The sequence below is a fragment of the Mercenaria mercenaria genome, chromosome 18 (genome assembly GCF_021730395.1).
Source record: "Mercenaria mercenaria strain notata chromosome 18, MADL_Memer_1, whole genome shotgun sequence".
Lineage (NCBI taxonomy): Eukaryota > Metazoa > Mollusca > Bivalvia > Venerida > Veneridae > Mercenaria > Mercenaria mercenaria.
Genome location: NC_069378.1, coordinates 11,087,863 through 11,105,841, shown reverse-complemented (window position 1 = coordinate 11,105,841; position 17,979 = coordinate 11,087,863). Strand labels below are relative to the sequence as shown.

Below are 17,979 nucleotides of genomic sequence, written 5' to 3'. Positions count from 1 at the left end.
CAAAAAGGTCTTTTTGAGAATGTTTTTAAACTTTCATTAAAATTATACAAATCTACATCTACTTTCGGGGTAGGTATAAATATTACCGTCGGAAAAAGTAAGACATGACAAATTAGAAAGTTTGATAAGTGTATTAGATCAGGTTTCAGTACAGTCAGATGATATGTATACTGTTAGACCTTGGAGGTTAAACTCCAAGAACAATGTTCTACAATATTTCCAAATTACAGCTCAAACCCTGCAGCTCCTAATGGTACTTTACAGATTTCCAGCTGTAGCATCTGAAGGTTTCTGACGATTCCATTTCATCTAACCATAGTTCCATTCCTAGAGACTCCATGCAATCTCCAGTCGCTTGAACAATCCCACTGAAGTCCTTTTTGGAAACCGTGCGAGTGATGTCTCCAAAGAACAAGGGACATCTATTGACTGTAAGGAAAATGAAATATATCACAGACTGGTCTTGAACATTGGCTTACATGTCTGATTATTTTCCACTGACAGATTTTAAAAAAAAACTTTACGTATAACGAATAAAAGATATGCTTTAAATTATTAAACTTTACTGACATTTCAAGACTATCTTAAATTGTGTCACGCATAAAATATTCGCTCTTAAAATAATAGATACTGATATTGTGTTGACTAATTAAAAGGGGTATTACTTTTACTGTCTACTGTCAATATCTTTTATGAGTGAAAGCGCAATACTTTGTGTCAATGACTGAAAATTGTGTAATCTTACGTGCAAAATGAATAGAGTTTCTTTCTATCCAAAGGTTATAACCAAATTTATATCAATTTGTTGTATCCTAGCAGTTAGAAATCTACTGTAAAAATATTTTTTCATATAAAGAATATCAGGTTAGTGTCTTTTAGGAAACAGTTTCTCAGTTGAGGCTAGGTCCTGTAAAGAGCGAGGCTTGCAGAGATACTTCTGGACCATTTCTAGTTTTGTTTTGTCAAGCATCGTTATGGCGTATGTAAATTTAAGTCAAGTCTAACGTTTGCTTTGTGAGAATAGGTATCAAATACAAATGAACTTCAGGCAAAACTTCCCTTGACAGCAAACTAATATTATTGAATCATGTTCAGCAGAGTAGAGATGTCGAGTACAAAACACAAGGTTAGCATTTAGTTCTACAACTTTAATTTTATAATATTTGGGACTTTAAAATAACCTTTTTCAGTGCAGTGTAAGGGCGTGTTAATTTTCAAATGCCTGGCAGGCTCCATCTGATGTCCTTGGACTATATCATAGGTTCTTACAGTGTAAAGTGTCTTCAGGTCATTAACCTAAGAAAACCTGGTTAATCTGGCAATTGTTATTGTAACTACATGATAAATATTTCTCTCTAAAAACCTCATTTCAATAAATCATTTCAAATTTAATGAATAAACTAAAGCTTATCTGTAGAAAAGTAACGGTTTACTGTTTCGTACATTTATTTTTTGAGTGACGTACAGTCTATGATGAAAATATTGATGTAGTAACTATACGAATATCTGACAGCATGGGATAAAGAAGGGGGTCTTTCACCGAGAATGTCATGAGCCAACGCCGAACTGTGTTATTGCATGGATTCAGAATTTTGCAATTAAACTTTTGTTAAAATTACCCAAATTTTGACCCCCAAAAAAGAAATTTTTAAAATGTTCAGGACAGTCTATGATGATTCTTATAATAGTCGAGCCCGGCAAATATATATACTCCTCAATGAGACTATTTTAGTTGAAATATAGTGCAAAATATAGGATACACTCCAATTCTCTATATACAATAAGCTGCTCTTGTCCCTTAGAATACCTGTTTTAAAGGATATAAATATTAGTAGTTTAAGTTCAGGGAATTGGGCTCACGATCCCTTATTTCGTATCCAGACATTGTTACCACGGGCTATGTACGTCCGCTCTTATTTCGAGATAGTTTTATAACCGCCTAAATAAAGTGGCTATTTATCATTTCAAGCAATATACGACTTAGAGAAATCTCATATTGCAAGTAGCACACATTAAGTTCAGTCACGCTGTAAAGTACACAACAATGGGGCCGAAATTGATATGGGAGGGGTTTCGTTGTGCGCGTATACATGTATTGAAATGGACGCTCTTGATGACAACATGTGCTGTAACCCTTTTCTGAAACTTGATAGAATAAATATTCAGTTGTCATAAAAAAGACACAAGGGAAATCGAAGTTTTGAAACCGAGGATGCTTGGCATTCATTGGTATTAGTATTTGGTATTCAGTGCTTCAAATGTGGAGTATATTTTTATAGTAAGCTGACACGCCGGCAAAACAATGCAGTTGCACTAATGGCGCTCAGAATTTTCCGGACTTTTTCCATCATATAAACATCTAAAAAAGCTAAAAGTCCTCGATCAACATTATATATAGAGAATGGTTTAATTATACTATTTCAGGTAACTGAAAATAACTCCAAAAAGACAAAAACGTTTAACAAGCAATTGCCGGACAATTTATGGTTTCATATCGAGGTCCTTTACCATGCTAGCACGTGTTCCCAAAAAACCCATACTATAGCAAGTCTATTACCACCATATAAAGACGAACCCTTGATCTCATTCGTTACTACATGAAAGTTATAAGAAGTAAATGCAGAAGGCGTTTCAACCTAACGTCATTGTCATTTAATGTGTGATGCATCTACAACTGGCATATTTATCTGTCCAATGTTCACTACATCATACGTACCCAAGTTTATTCGTAGTCAGGATCAAATGAGTTCTACACAATCTACCGAAAGTCACATAATACCATTGTTTCCTTCCCAGCAGTAACTGTTAAGTAAAAAAACATTTTTTTGCTTATCAGAAACTTTGTTTTACGACTTTACTAAATTCAAATTAATCTTAAAACAATATTTAGGTAAAGAAAATATGCCGGTTCTTCTTTTAATCAAGATAAATTATTTTAAACTGAGCTTAAAGGTTTTGAACCCGCATGGGCACGGTGATATACCGAAGCAGCAACAAAGGTCCGACTATCCTGCAATCAACGATACTTAATTACCAAAGCTTTGATAAACATAATCATCATCAAAATATCACAACGGAGTAAATAGCACAGTGTTTGTGAACATTGTACTAAAAAGAATAACAGAGTGCCACAAATGATCCTTTTGTCTTCTTGTACATTTTTACATAGTATTACAGTGTAGTAAGGAACATAGCACATTATGATCAGGACCAAATATAGTTTCCATGCACATTACAATAAGTATTAATGCATTACTGTTTTGTCAATTACATAGTATCCATGCTAGTTTCATACTTAATATCAAAGCGGGACAACAACACAGTCTCTATGCATATGTTATACTAAGATCTAAAATGTTGGCTAGTAACACAGGCTTTATGCCAGTCTAATAAAAATATCACAGCAGGACCAAAAACATGGTCTCGATACACATTCATGTAATTCATAACAAAACAGCGGAAGCAATGATATTGTCTCAATACACGGAACTTTAATTTAACTACATTATTCAATAAACGTTCTTCGTAGCGAATGCTAAGCGACACAGATTGTTCTTGCATGGCTCAGGTTTTATGCAAAATTTAGTTTATATACATGACATTTAAACCGGCTTTCTAAATGATATTTCACTCAGTGTATACCTTTCTTTCTCTGACGTAGAACTTGGATCGATGATGTGTCAATATCATAATCCTGTAACATTTGTTTTTCTTCAAGTCTTGTACCATTACAGAATAGAACAAGTTCATGTTTTGGAACATTATGTTTTCGTTCGATTTTGGACATCAGTGTTTCAACGGAATCAGTAATTCTTACGTCGACGATCACATCTGTGTTCCCATAAAGGTCCTCCAACCGGACACTATTTCCTTTTCGATCACAGTCTTTTGTAGAAAGAAACAAATATTACTTATGACTGAAGTTTTTTTTAGTTGTTAAACTTTTTACCGGAATACTTATAATCAATGACTTGTATTACTAATTTCATATATATTTTGCCGACATTATTTTTGAAATAATTACAAGACGATTTCATTGAACAAAAACATTGGGCAAATGAAAATATATCTGTGGATTCATCTTTACCTATATCATTTCTGAGATATTAGTGATGTGATCTAACTGTTAGTGTCGGAGATCATCATACGAATAAATAATACTAGTACTTCTTCTAGAAAAGACTCGCAAGCGGTTCAAATAAGTTTCAAGCTTTCATATCATGCGAGTTAAAATAAATAACTAATAATATGTAATCGCAATTTTGTACATTTCACTTGAACATGAATCTATTGGGAGTGTTTTGATTGTAAGTGTCTTATTAATTATCCTTATAGTTATGTCACACATATTCCACTTTCAATGACTCCTGATGAATTGCAGTATCCCGATGCAGAAATGAAGGCATTTTCACCTAATATTTTAAACCTAGATACACAGTTATGGGTATATTGAAAATGCCAAAATAGATTTAAATATTTTTATATTCAATGGTGCAAATTATCTGGGTTTTTTTATATAGGCATTTTCAGCCCCGTGAATTTGGAGACTGAGAGTGAACGAATACATATTCAACATAATATCAGCAATGTCAAATTGGACAATTCACCTAACCAGTATTCGATTACCTTTTCCTTACGAGTAACTGACAATATTCTCACATGTAACTTGGGGCGGTGACAAATGCAACCTAATTTGGTTTAAAATAAGTGATTCTTAATACTCCGGTGAAGCTCATTTGTCACACTGTTTCCTATGTTATCCATTTGCACAGATATTCTATATAATGCAATTGTATGATGTGGAAAGTAAATGGTAAAATGCATTGTAAATGATCGTTTAATGATTCCAGTATACAGTTTCAGATAATTCTAGAAATTATAACGTATAGTATAAGTGTCTTGTGTCACTGTGAATCCATTCTGATTGCTCTCTATTGCGACAAAAACTGAATTTGAATACCTACTGAAAAGAAACCATATATCTGATTTATTTATTGACAAACATTTACAAAATAATTTATTAACAAATACATTCTAAAATAATTGATTAATTGATAAATTATAAAGTACAGTTTTAAATACTAGATGTAGCATAACTTTTTGTCCGAATACATTTAGGGATTGTCTCTTAATCGGCCCTGTCGTAATCTGTGTCTATTGCAGAAAAAACAGTTACGAAAAGATATGACCGGATTAATATTAATCTTAAGTCGTGTTGTCGTTGTTATTTTCTTAATACATATACTGCCATTGTGTGAACCTATTTGATATCCCGTGACAACCTATTTTCGGACACAACCCGTATACGACCGGCCCCGATAATGTTTAAGTTTTCCAGGAAAACTCGCCCCTTCCGGTTTCCAACGCGCACGCATTTACAAACCCCGTATAAATATCATTCTTGTAGTTTTGAAGAAAAATGAAAATTAAAACGGTAAGTGTATAATAAACTTATATACTGTTACATTTTTACATGTTTTCACTATTCCCAAAGTATCACTTCCAAAATTTGCATCTTTAGAAATAAATCCAATGTTTTCATGTTGAGAGCTCCGATCGTGTAATTGATGAGGCTTTTCCATAGGCTGCCAACCGTCAAATTTTCAAAAGTATACTTCACGTAGAAAGTTAAGCATTTATTGACCTGTGTATCTTCGGAGATTTTCTTTACTAACTTTGTCATGAAAATTTAAATAGTGTAAGTAAAGTTTTTTGATTGTTTCTTTTCAGAATCATGTGCTCACTAGGGGGTCATACAGATCTTATGATAATGATAACATGACAAATGAATACATGGCAGTGAAAAACAATACAATGACCTTGATAAAACTTCACAAGTGTTTGGTGTACAAAAGTCAACATTACAAGACAGAATGTGTGGTAAAATTGACATTGACGTGTTAAAGTCTGGTATACAGCCTCTGTTTACACAAGAGCATGAGACACTTCTAACTGGTCACTTGAAGACTATGGCTGAAGTAGGTTTTTGTTATAATCGCCAAGAGACAATCAGTCTTGCTTCAGATTATGCTATTTGTTTAGGGTTAAGAGACAAAGACCATCCATAATAAGTGACTGAATTGACTTACAGGTGGGTATACAATTTTTTAACTAAATGTCCAGAACTGTTAAAAAGGCGTTGTTTGAAAGTTGCAAGAGTAAAGAGTACCACGAGAGTAGCAATAGAAAAATACTTTAATGTGCTGCAACACATTTTTGTGAAGTATGATTCTGTTGATAAGCCCAACATGATATATAACGTGGATGAAAAGTCTAATACCGAACTTAAGCCCCAAAAAGTTGTATCAGGGGAGTTTTTAAAGACCAAAGTTGTCACCCCAGGAAAAAGCAAAACTGTGACCCTTATTGGCTTTGTAAATGGCATTGGGCAACAGGTTCCCCCATATTTAATATTTACTGGTATTAAGATGTTGGACTCTCATGGTGCAGTATTCCCAGATGCTGTCGGAAGAAGTACAGAGTCAGGATGGTCCAATATAGAGACCTGTGCAGATTACATGAAACATCTGTGGAAATACTTACCTCATAGACATAACAATGAACATGTACTGGTATTATATGATGGACATAAACTCATGTGTCTTTGAGTTTGATTGAATGGGCAAAGTCTAAAAACATCATTTTATTTGTACTGCCCCAATATTGCAGCCACTTGCTACAACCACTGGATGTAAGCTTCTTTGGCCCTTTTGAGTTAGCCTGGAACAGATCTTTTCACACTTTTATAGGGTGGTTGTCTTGTAGCGCGCTATGATGTATGCCAGCTTGATGAAGAAATACCAAATTCTGAAAAGTGTTTAATTTGTAAGAGGATCGTAGACAAATCCGAGAAGCCCAACATTATCACTGCCAAATGGGCTGAATATGACGCGTGTAGGGGATGGGTACACTTATCATTTTGTACAACAGTGACGGTAACCAGAAAAGAAGACACATTCCTGTGTCCCATCTGTGCAACTTCTGGTTCATGGAAAAGTGGGTCAGCCATGTTGAAGAGGATAGCTGAAACATACTGCGGGATGAGGTTTGTTTACTTGCGTTTTTTTAAATGATTGTTGAACAAAACTCCAGCAGTTATAATTGTTGTACATTTATTTACGTTGCGAAACCGTAGCAATATACCGTTATTTGCCCGAAAACAGGTCTTACCGGGATATTTCAATCTGATATTTAAATGGCACTTTACAGTTTCGCAGTGTACAAACGTGACCTTGTCTCGAATAGAAAATTGTGCAAAGTCCTAAATATCGTTTGGTATCAAATACTAAGATATTGAAAACAGCGTTTTGTTATTCTGTTAGTAATGAAATCGTCTTGTTTCAGCGTTTTACGCTGCTGTATGCTCTGACTTACCTCCGGATTAATGTAAACACTTTAGTCCCGTTGTCGCTTTTGGCAAATGTGTTATTTAAACCAAATTTAGGAAGGATTAAAGCGTCGACTGCTTCCTCTCATTATGATTGATGCAATATAATTTTTCGGCAGGTCTTCAAATACGTAATACAATGTAATCTACAGGACTGCAGTTGAGCTTGTTAAACAATAAGACTCCTTTCTAAACTGCGCAACCCTTTTATATTTAGGTTAACATCATGGCTAAGGTTTACCATATGCAACCAGACGTCATTCATAATAACTTTACAAACACGCAATTTAAATATTTTCTTAATATATTTACTGCCAACTTTTGAAACTATTTGATATTTAATCTGCTCTCGAAATAACGCTTTACAATTTTACAATGAACAGGATGCAGCCTGTGTTGAATTAAAAATTGTACAAAAGGCTTCGAAGGGCCTTTGTATAGTAAATATTGAAGACAATATTTTGATCTGCTCTTAGTAATAAAATCTTCCCGTTTTAGAGTTTGACTAGATTTTGGATGCTTTTTTCACCTTCTTGTGAAGAAATTTTCAACATCTGAAGACATAATTAATCAAAATATATACAAATATATACAAATGTAATGTAATGTTTCAAAGTAGGCAAAAGCAAGAAAGCTATTATGTTTACCCGTCAGCCCTTTATAGGGAAAGGTTCATTTGTACAAGCGTTAGGAAGGATATGTCGACTTCATCTCATTTTGAGTTGATATAATACAACATTACAGTTTACGTTAACATCGAAATATATTACTTGTGCTGGAAACGAATTATGATTTTTCGAGTTTGATAAATATTTGAAATCCAATTTCAGTGTATTATATTGCGATAGTCAGAAATAGTCGATCGAAACGCTTTGAAAGAATCCATCAATTACATATAAAAGAACATAAGGAAAAATATAATTGCAAACAATGTAGTACTAAATACAAAAGATTAGACTACTTCTTCAACAAGATAAAAGAGTCTCAGTGTTTGAGGTATATACACGACGAGATAGAATATGAATTGTTAAATGCTGAAAGTTCTTAATTTCATTATATGTTGTTACATAAGTACCTGAAATTTTCCTGATATTCCCCTTCGGAACTCCTGACATATAATCAGCCAATATCAACATTATAATGAGTGATGATAACTACAATTAAGAGGTCGCCATAATGTAAACCTATGGAATTAATACTATACAAAAGCTACGCCAAGTAGGACAATATACGCCAGAAGTTATAGATCAGACAAGGAGTGAATGAAATAAAAATATTTCTGTATTTGTTGGAGGGGCTGTAATATTGCCAAGGGATCAGTTTGTGAAGCGATATAGACTGGATCAAAGCACTTTAAACTAAGAGTGATTTTTTCATTTATCTTGAGATAGCTTTGTGTGCATGAGTGGACGAGTGTGTCGATTTTTTTGCACTCCTAAAACTGTTTCATCACCGCCAACCGATAGTCCAGGTTTAAGGTCAATACAAAGGACAGACTGATACTTGAACTCAGTTTATGGGTTGGCCTTTGACATATCGGCTAGGTTCATGAGCTCTGTACATACCACGTCTATACCTTGGATAGTTATATACATGTAGTTATACTCCAGATAAAAATATGACAAAGAAACGTTTCGTTTGGGTTCCATTTATTATCTTTGACCCACTGAACCGTTGATGCGTCTCATTCCAACCCACGAAATAGTGTATACCATGTACCTTAAATGGTTATCAAGTCATACTCCGTACAAATGTACATACATTATGATGGAAAGACAGACAGATAGAAACACTGACGCACGATTCGTCATATGATATATTGAGATGTGCTGTTTCCCACAAGGTTTTCTAAATGCCACCATTAATTCCACGTTTCTCCCCCACTCCAACACCCGAAAAAGTGTTCCAATTTCTGTAGCTTAGTATTATTAATAATTTATAGTGTATCAAACATGGTCATTGATTTGTAACTTATGAATGAAATGTACAGTATGACGATGGTTAACATTTGCACCTAAACAAGATATTCCTTGCTAGACCTAGCTCCCGAAAAAAGTGATGTTTTCCCTGAAACCGTGTTCACGTTATAGAAATGACTTCCACTACCGTCCATGAACAGGCTCAATCAAACCGAGCCTGCAACATTTTCGTTTTTGTCGTGTTGAGCGACATGTGAAGTGTCTACTTTTCTTTATTTTAACAAGTATTTTTTATTATCTTCAATGTATTGTGCAAAAACATTAGAACTCTCAGCCTGATATTGCTATTACAGGTTAATTAGATCTAAGTGAATGTGGATATAGAGAATAATAGGTTAGTGCCGTAGATGAGAAAGTTTATCTGACGTGGTGGAGGAGGCTATCGTGTGAGCTCAAGGCGAACCTGATAACGTCCGGAGCCGAGCCAGATAAACTTTCTCCATCTTAGGCACTAACTTATTATTCTATTTATCTTGTCATTACTTCATTTTCCGATATTTAGCAATTTATTTTATAAAAATAAGTGTGCGACAACCGTTTTAATGACGTCATATTCGTAATGCCGTCACTTATATAATGACGTAATCACCGACACAGTAATGTAGTTACAATTAAAAATCACAATAACTTCTTTGTTTTTGAATAAAAACTCATTATTTGACCACTCATTTTCTTAGTTCAAACATTTCCAACACAATGGTGATGGTTTCAATGCTAAATTTCTTATGACAACAATATTGATCATAAGGTCACATGATCAACTGACCGTATATCACTGGTCACGTGTCAACTGACTGTATATCAAGAAAGATATACGGCACAGTTCGACAAAGTTCGCTGAACAAATTGTGACACTTTTGCCACTGCCGGCTTTGTTGAGAAAGTTCGCTGAACTTACTGCAACAACTTTGCCGCTGACAAATTTGTCGAGAAAATTCACTTGTTTTAATATATTTGTCCCCGATGGATTTGAGAAAATTTGCTGAACTCGTTGCGGTAATTTTACCACTGATGCATTTGTCCAGAAAATTCGCTGAAGAAGTTGCATTTGTTCTTTCACTTACGGATTCGTTGAGAAAATTCGCTGAATAAGTTGCAGTGTTTAATCCACTGACGGATTTGTCGAGAGAATACACTGAACTAGTTGCGATAGTTTTACCACTGATGAATTTATCCCGAAAATTCGCTTAATAAGTTGCAGGTTTTTGCCACTTCGTATTCGTTGAGAAAGTTCGCTGGACTAGTTGAGAAGGTTTTACCACTGAGAGATTTGCCCGGAAAATTCGCTAAACAAGCTGCATTGTTTATGCTACTGAAGGATTTGTCGGGAGTTAATAATTGGCTCTATTTAATAACTATTTATCAAACGCCAATAACGGGTCTGAAGTGGTTGTAAGGATGTCAAAAGCTATATTGGCATGAGAGCGCTTCAAAAATTATACATGATATTTCTAAAACTAATTTAATTTACATGAGAAGGTCAATTACTTGCGGAGAACGAACTATTTCTGGTAAGGAATTATAACTGACCATCGTATATAACTAAAATTAGCTGGAACAGTTAACAACTAGGCGCTGAAACAGAACAGAACTTAAGATAATTATCAGGAATTTTAGACACATATAATGTATTATACAACATCCCTATACGACCATCGTTTCATATACAAACACGAAGAATAAAACTGGAACATGCTGACGATGTACACAGGTAGTCCCGGCAATGATCAATTTTGTGAAGTTTGTAAATCCGTTTATTTGTGTTAGAGAACTTAGTAGACAAAATGTGTGGCAAACATACAGACGGATAGACAGACAGCAACGGTAATCTTCAGACACGTGCACCTAATATCTTTACACTAAATACAGAGTAATAGGAATATTGCAAAATACAAGATATAATCTTTATTTAATGGCGCAACTTATTTTTATATCTAGCATTTTCAGCCTTGTGTGAATTTTGGGACAGTGTTCAGAGTCTTTGTGCAAACATTTGTAGGAATTTTTCTTTGCTTTTGATCTGCCCGATGTCAAATTAAATTTTACCTACATATTCATAGATGTTATACCATTTTCAATATAACATCAGGAATGTCAAATTGGTCAATTAACCTAACCAGTATATAATTACTTTTTTATTACAGGTAACTGATAATTTCCTAACATGTAGATGAGTATGACGACTAATACAATCTAATTTGGTTTAAAATAAGTTATTCATAATCAGCTGAAGCTCATTTATCACTCTGTTTCTTATGTCTCCCACTTAAAAAAAGTTATATTATTCATTTATAAATGGTATAATGCATTTCAAATAATCGTTGTATGATGAATGTTAGCATTCAGTCTGAAATAACTCCAGAAATTATATTGTATAGTAAAAGTTCCTTGTGCCATTGTGAATCCATTCTGACTGCTCTCTTTTGCTGCAAAAATGGATTTTGAATGAATATTAATGTATATTCATCTACTGCAAATTTGAAAGATTATTAAGGAGGTATGTTACCTTAATATTTGTATATTTGCAGGCCCGACCGGAAGCTAAAGAAACGATTTATGACAACGTTTTTGACAAAATGAATGTGTTTGTTTATCCATTCTTCTGCAAATAAATTAGAAATATGTCTCCTATCTGATGCTAAATAGTTAGATAAGGCAGAAATAATGAATAAATTACTGCAGAAACGCTTCAAGAAATTGTTGTCTTTAAATGACGTCATTGACGTCATGACGTTTTGTGTATAGCTTTTGTTTTGAAAGTACGTTATTCCATGAATTTTCTTTATCTGATCTATTTATAAACAGCCGTTATTTGCTGAAATATTTTCATGAGTAGTTATCAATATATTGCTTCTTTTATGTAGTAATATTGAAATGTAATGCGGAATGTAAGAAAATTGATGATGGTAACTGATGCTATTTAGAATATGGTTCGGAAAAATGTTACGTATTACGGCCATTTGAAAATAAAATATGGTCAGTTTGATAAGTAATACCTATTTTACAGTTTCCTTTGATAATTTGGTACTTATATACTAATACTAAGCGTTCAAAAGCGTTGACACTGGTCTATTTAAAGAATACACTTTTGGGTTTTTATTTGCTTCTCAACAATATCCGTGAGAATAATAGTAGCATTCACAATGATTTTTCGATAAAATGTCAGACGAGGGGTACTGCTGTAAATATTTTAAACAGTGAAATTTATTTAAATAAAAATGCAAATAACATGAATACATGTATAACTTACGTTAGAAAAAAGACTATATGAAGTAGAAAGATAATCTTATTTAACATTTTTAAAGGAAATTACAATTAATAGCAAAAATATAAGCTATTTTAAACATCTCTGTTGTTATGGCTACTTTAAACGTTGAGAAAAATAGGGTTTCATGTAAAGTGCTTGGTATTTTGCTTATAATATTTCTCTATGTTCAACGTTGGTCAATAACAGAATGGCATTGAAGCCGTCGGAAACCCCGTTTTCAAACATAGTTGTTAAAAATGAGAGAAAATGCGTTACCATGGAAACACGAGCCCGTGGCATATACAATTTAGGCTTATATTAGACAGCTAATGCACATGCAAGTAAGATCATCAATTATGCAGACTTCCGCAGATAACCATGTAGCCAAAATACACGGAAAAGTGTTTAATATCCGTATTTTTCTTCTTCTTACATTATAAAATACATTTGGAGGGTTATGTACTTCAAGTCTGGATACACAAGTACTTGAAGGGAACGAGGTCATAGAAATTGAGACTGTAGCAGATAAAGTATTAAATTACAAGTAATAAAATACAAAAATGCTACGGTTGAACCAATTTGAATTTACCCTGGTAAACAAGGTAACCTACCCCTTTAACATATATTTATCTACTGAACAGTAATCGTATATTCAAATTATTTATTAAAAAACATTTGAAAAATAACTGATTTACTTATACATTCTCAAATTTCTTATTAAATAGTACATTCTAAAGTACAGTTAAGAAATAGAAGTAGTATATCGTTGCATGTGAGTACCTTTTGGGGTTGTCTCTTCTTCCGTCCTGCTGTAAATTGTGTCTGTTGCTAAAATAATGAGGAAAAATCTAAGAACATTTATTTCTTATCGCAGAACACAAATTAACAGAGTTACAATGAAATCTCAATTCATCATTTGAAATTAAGTTTCATTTTTCAAGTCTCATTTGGATAAATGATAACTGTCAAGTTCAAGGGCCACCGATAATTAAGATCCCTATGCATCAATCGATACACATTTAGAAAGAAAACGTATTTTGCCTAAATGAACCGGAGTAAATTTGGGTTGTATCAATGTGTGCTATTTAACTGCTAACAGTACGTAATTACACATATTGATGACTCATACAACCTAATCAGTTTTGATATAAGCTTTTCATTATAGTACTCAGCTGAAGCTCATTTGTCACTCTTATGTCAGCCACTTGCATACATAAATTGTATATTATAATAATTAATTTTTACGCTGCGGAAAGTAAATGGTATAATGCACTGTGAATAATTGTTCAATGTTAAATTTCAGCATACAGTTAAAAACAATTCTAGAAATTATAACGTATAGTATAAGTGCCTTTTGTCATTGTGAATCAATTCTGACTGCTCTCTTTTGCTGCAAAAATGAATTTTTAATTTTTAATGAATACTAATGTATATTCATCTACTGAAAATTTGAAGGATTATTTAGGAGGTATGTTACCTTAATATTTTGTTAGTTTGCAGGCCCAACCGGAAGCTAACGAAACGATTTATAACGACGTTTACGACAAATTAAATGTGTTTTTTATCCATTCTTCTGCAAATAATTCAGGAATCTGTCTCCTATCTGATGCTAAATGGTTATATAATGCAGAAATAATGAATAATTTACTGCAGGAACGCTTCAAAACATTGTTGTCTTTAAATGACATCATTGACGTCATGACGTTTTGTGTATAGCCTTTGTTTTGAAAGTACGTTATTCCATGAATTTTCTTTATATGATCTATTTATAAACAGCCATCATTTGCTGAAATATTTTCATGAGTAGTAATCAATATATTGCTTCTTTTATGTAGTAATATTGCAATGTAATGCGGAATGTAAGAAAATTGATGATGGTAACTGATGTTATTGAGAATATGGTTCGGTAAAATGTTACGTATTACGGCCATTTTAAAATAAAATATGGTCAGTTTGATTAGTAATACCTATTTTACAGTTTCCTTTGATAATCTGGTACTTATATACTAATACTAAGCGTTCAAAAGCGTTGACACTGGTCTATTTAAAGAATACACTTTTGGGTTTTTATTTGCTTTTCAACAATATCCGTGAGAATAATAGTAGCATTCACAATGATTTTTCGATAAAATGTCAGACGAGGGGTACTGCTGTAAATATTTTAAACAGTGAAATTTATTTAAATAAAAATGCAAATAACATGAATACATGTATAACTTACGTTAGAAAAAAGACTATATGAAGAAGAAAGATAATCTTATTTAACATTTTTAAAAGAAATTACAATTAATAGCAAAATATAAGCTATTTTAAACATCTCTGTTGTTATGGCTACTTTAAACGTTGAGAAAAACAGGGTTTCATGTAAAGTGCTTGGTATTTTGCTTATAATATTTCTCTATGTTCAACGTTGGTCATTAACAGAATGGCATTGAAGCCGTCGGAAACCCCGTTTTCAAACATAGTTGTTAAAAATGAGAGAAAATGCGTTACCATGGAAACACGAGCCCGTGGCATATACAATTTAGGCTTATATTAGACAGCTAATGCACATGCAAGTAAGATCATCAATTATGCAGACTTCCGCAGATAACCATGTAGCCAAAATACACGGAAAAGTGTTTAATATCCGTATTTTTCTTCTTCTTACATTATAAAATACATTTGGAGGGTTATGTACTTCAAGTCTGGATACACAAGTACTTGAAGGGAACGAGGTCATAGAAATTGAGACTGTAGCAGATAAAGTATTAAATTACAAGTAATAAAATACAAAAATGCTACGGTTGAACCAATTTGAATTTACCCTGGTAAACAAGGTAACCTACCCCTTTAACATATATTTATCTACTGAACAGTAATCGTATATTTAAATTATTTATTAAAAAACATTTGAAAAATAACTGATTTACTTATACATTCTCAAATTTCTGATTAAATAGTACATTCTAAAGTACAGTTAAGAAATAGAAGTAGTATATCGTTGCATGTGAGTACCTTTTGGGGTTGTCTCTTCTTCCGTCCTGCTGTAAATTGTGTCTGTTGCTAAAATAATGAGGAAAAATCTAAGAACATTTATTTCTTATCGCAGAACACAAATTAACAGAGTTACAATGAAATCTCAATTCATCATTTGAAATTAAGTTTCATTTTTCAAGTCTCATTTGGATAAATGATAACTGTCAAGTTCAAGGGCCACTGATAATTAAGATCCCTATGCATCAACCGATACACATTTAGAAAGAAAACGTATTTTGCCTAAATGAACCGGAGTAAATTTGGGTTGTATCAATGTGTGCTATTTAACTGCTAACAGTACGTAATTACACATATTGATGACTCATACAACCTAATCAGTTTTGATATAAGCTTTTCATTATAGTACTCAGCTGAAGCTCATTTGTCACTCTTATGTCAGCCACTTGCATACATAAATTGTATATTATAATAATTAATTTTTACGCTGCGGAAAGTAAATGGTATAATGCACTGTGAATAATTGTTCAATGTTAAATTTCAGCATACAGTTTAAAACAATTCTAGAAATTATAACGTATAGTATAAGTGCCTTTTGTCATTGTGAATCAATTCTGACTGCTCTCTTTTGCTGCAAAAATGAATTTTTAATTTTTAATGAATACTAATGTATATTCATCTACTGAAAATTTGAAAGATTATTTAGGAGGTATGTTACCTTAATATTTTGTTAGTTTGCAGGCCCAACCGGAAGCTAACGAAACGATTTATAACGACGTTTACGACAAATTAAATGTGTTTTTTTATCCATTCTTCTGCAAATAATTCAGGAATCTGTCTCCTATCTGATGCTAAATGGTTATATAATGCAGAAATAATGAATAATTTACTGCAGGAACGCTTCAAAACATTGTTGTCTTTAAATGACATCATTGACGTCATGACGTTTTGTGTATAGCCTTTGTTTTGAAAGTACGTTATTCCATGAATTTTCTTTATCTGATCTATTTATAAACAGCCATCATTTGCTGAAATATTTTCATGAGTAGTAATCAATATATTGCTTCTTTTATGTAGTAATATTGCAATGTAATGCGGAATGTAAGAAAATTGATGATGGTAACTGATGTTATTGAGAATATGGTTCGGTAAAATGTTACGTATTACGGCCATTTTAAAATAAAATATGGTCAGTTTGATTAGTAATACCTATTTTACAGTTTCCTTTGATAATTTGGTACTTATATACTAATACTAAGCGTTAAAAAGCGTTGACACTGGTCTATTTAAAGAATACACTTTTGGGTTTTTATTTGCTTTTCAACAATATCCGTGAGAATAATAGTAGCATTCACAATGATTTTTCGATAAAATGTCAGACGAGGGGTACTGCTGTAAATATTTTAAACAGTGAAATTTATTTAAATAAAAATGCAAATAACATGAATACATGTATAACTTACGTTAGAAAAAAGACTATATGAAGAAGAAAGATAATCTTATTTAACATTTTTAAAAGAAATTACAATTAATAGCAAAATATAAGCTATTTTAAACATCTCTGTTGTTATGGCTACTTTAAATGTTGAGAAAAACAGGGTTTCATGTAAAGTGCTTGGTATTTTGCTTATAATATTTCTCTATGTTCAACGTTGGTCATTAACAGAATGGCATTGAAGCCGTCGGAAACCCCGTTTTCAAACACAGTTGTTAAAAATGAGAGAAAATGCGTTACCATGGAAACACGAGCCCGTGGCATACACAAATTTAGGCTTATATTAGACAGCTAATGCACATGCAGGTAAGATCATCAATTATGCAGACTTCTGCAGATAACCATGTAGCCAAAATACACGGAAAAGTGTTTAATATCCGTATTTTTCTTCTTCTTACATTATAAAATACATTTGGAGGGTTATGTACTTCAAGTCTGGATACACAAGTACTTGAAGGGAACGAGGTCATAGAAATTGAGACTGTAGCAGATAAAGTATTAAATTATAAGTAATAAAATACAAAAATGCTACGGTTGAACCAATTTGAATTTACCCTGGTAAACAAGGTAACCTACCCCTTTAACATATATTTATCTACTGAACAGTAATCGTATATTTAAATTATTTATTAAAAAACATTTGAAAAATAACTGATTTACTTATACATTCTCAAATTTCTGATTAAATAGTACATTCTAAAGTACAGTTAAGAAATAGAAGTAGTATATCGTTGCATGTGAGTACCTTTTGGGGTTGTCTCTTCTTCCGTCCTGCTGTAATCTGTGTCTATTGCTAAAATAATGAGGAAAAATCTAAGAACATTTATTTCTTATCGCAGAACACAAATTAACAGAGTTACAATGAAATCTCAATTCATCATTTGAAATTAAGTTT

The 17,979-nt window shown here is 32.8% G+C and overlaps 1 protein-coding gene across 4 annotated transcripts in view; it reads right to left on the bottom strand.

Annotated features, from left to right (window-relative positions):
• Nucleotides 1–116: 116 nt before the first annotated feature.
• The window catches only part of LOC123538315 (uncharacterized), a 57,261-nt gene continuing 39,398 nt past the window's right edge, over nt 117–17,979 (bottom strand). The window contains exons 6-11 of one of the 4 annotated variants that reach the window (XM_053530212.1): nt 17,830–17,877; nt 15,611–15,658; nt 13,394–13,441; nt 3,643–3,885; nt 2,717–2,802; nt 117–429 (exon numbers count right to left, since the gene is read on the bottom strand). In XM_053530212.1, the coding sequence (XP_053386187.1) occupies nt 2,759–2,802; nt 3,643–3,885; nt 13,394–13,441; nt 15,611–15,658; nt 17,830–17,877 (431 nt within the window). In that variant the 3' untranslated portion in view covers nt 117–429; nt 2,717–2,758. The remainder of the gene's footprint in view (nt 430–2,716; nt 2,803–3,642; nt 3,886–13,393; nt 13,442–15,610; nt 15,659–17,829; nt 17,878–17,979) is intronic. The other 3 variants (XM_053530213.1, XM_053530214.1, XM_053530215.1) reach the window with 3 other exon arrangements.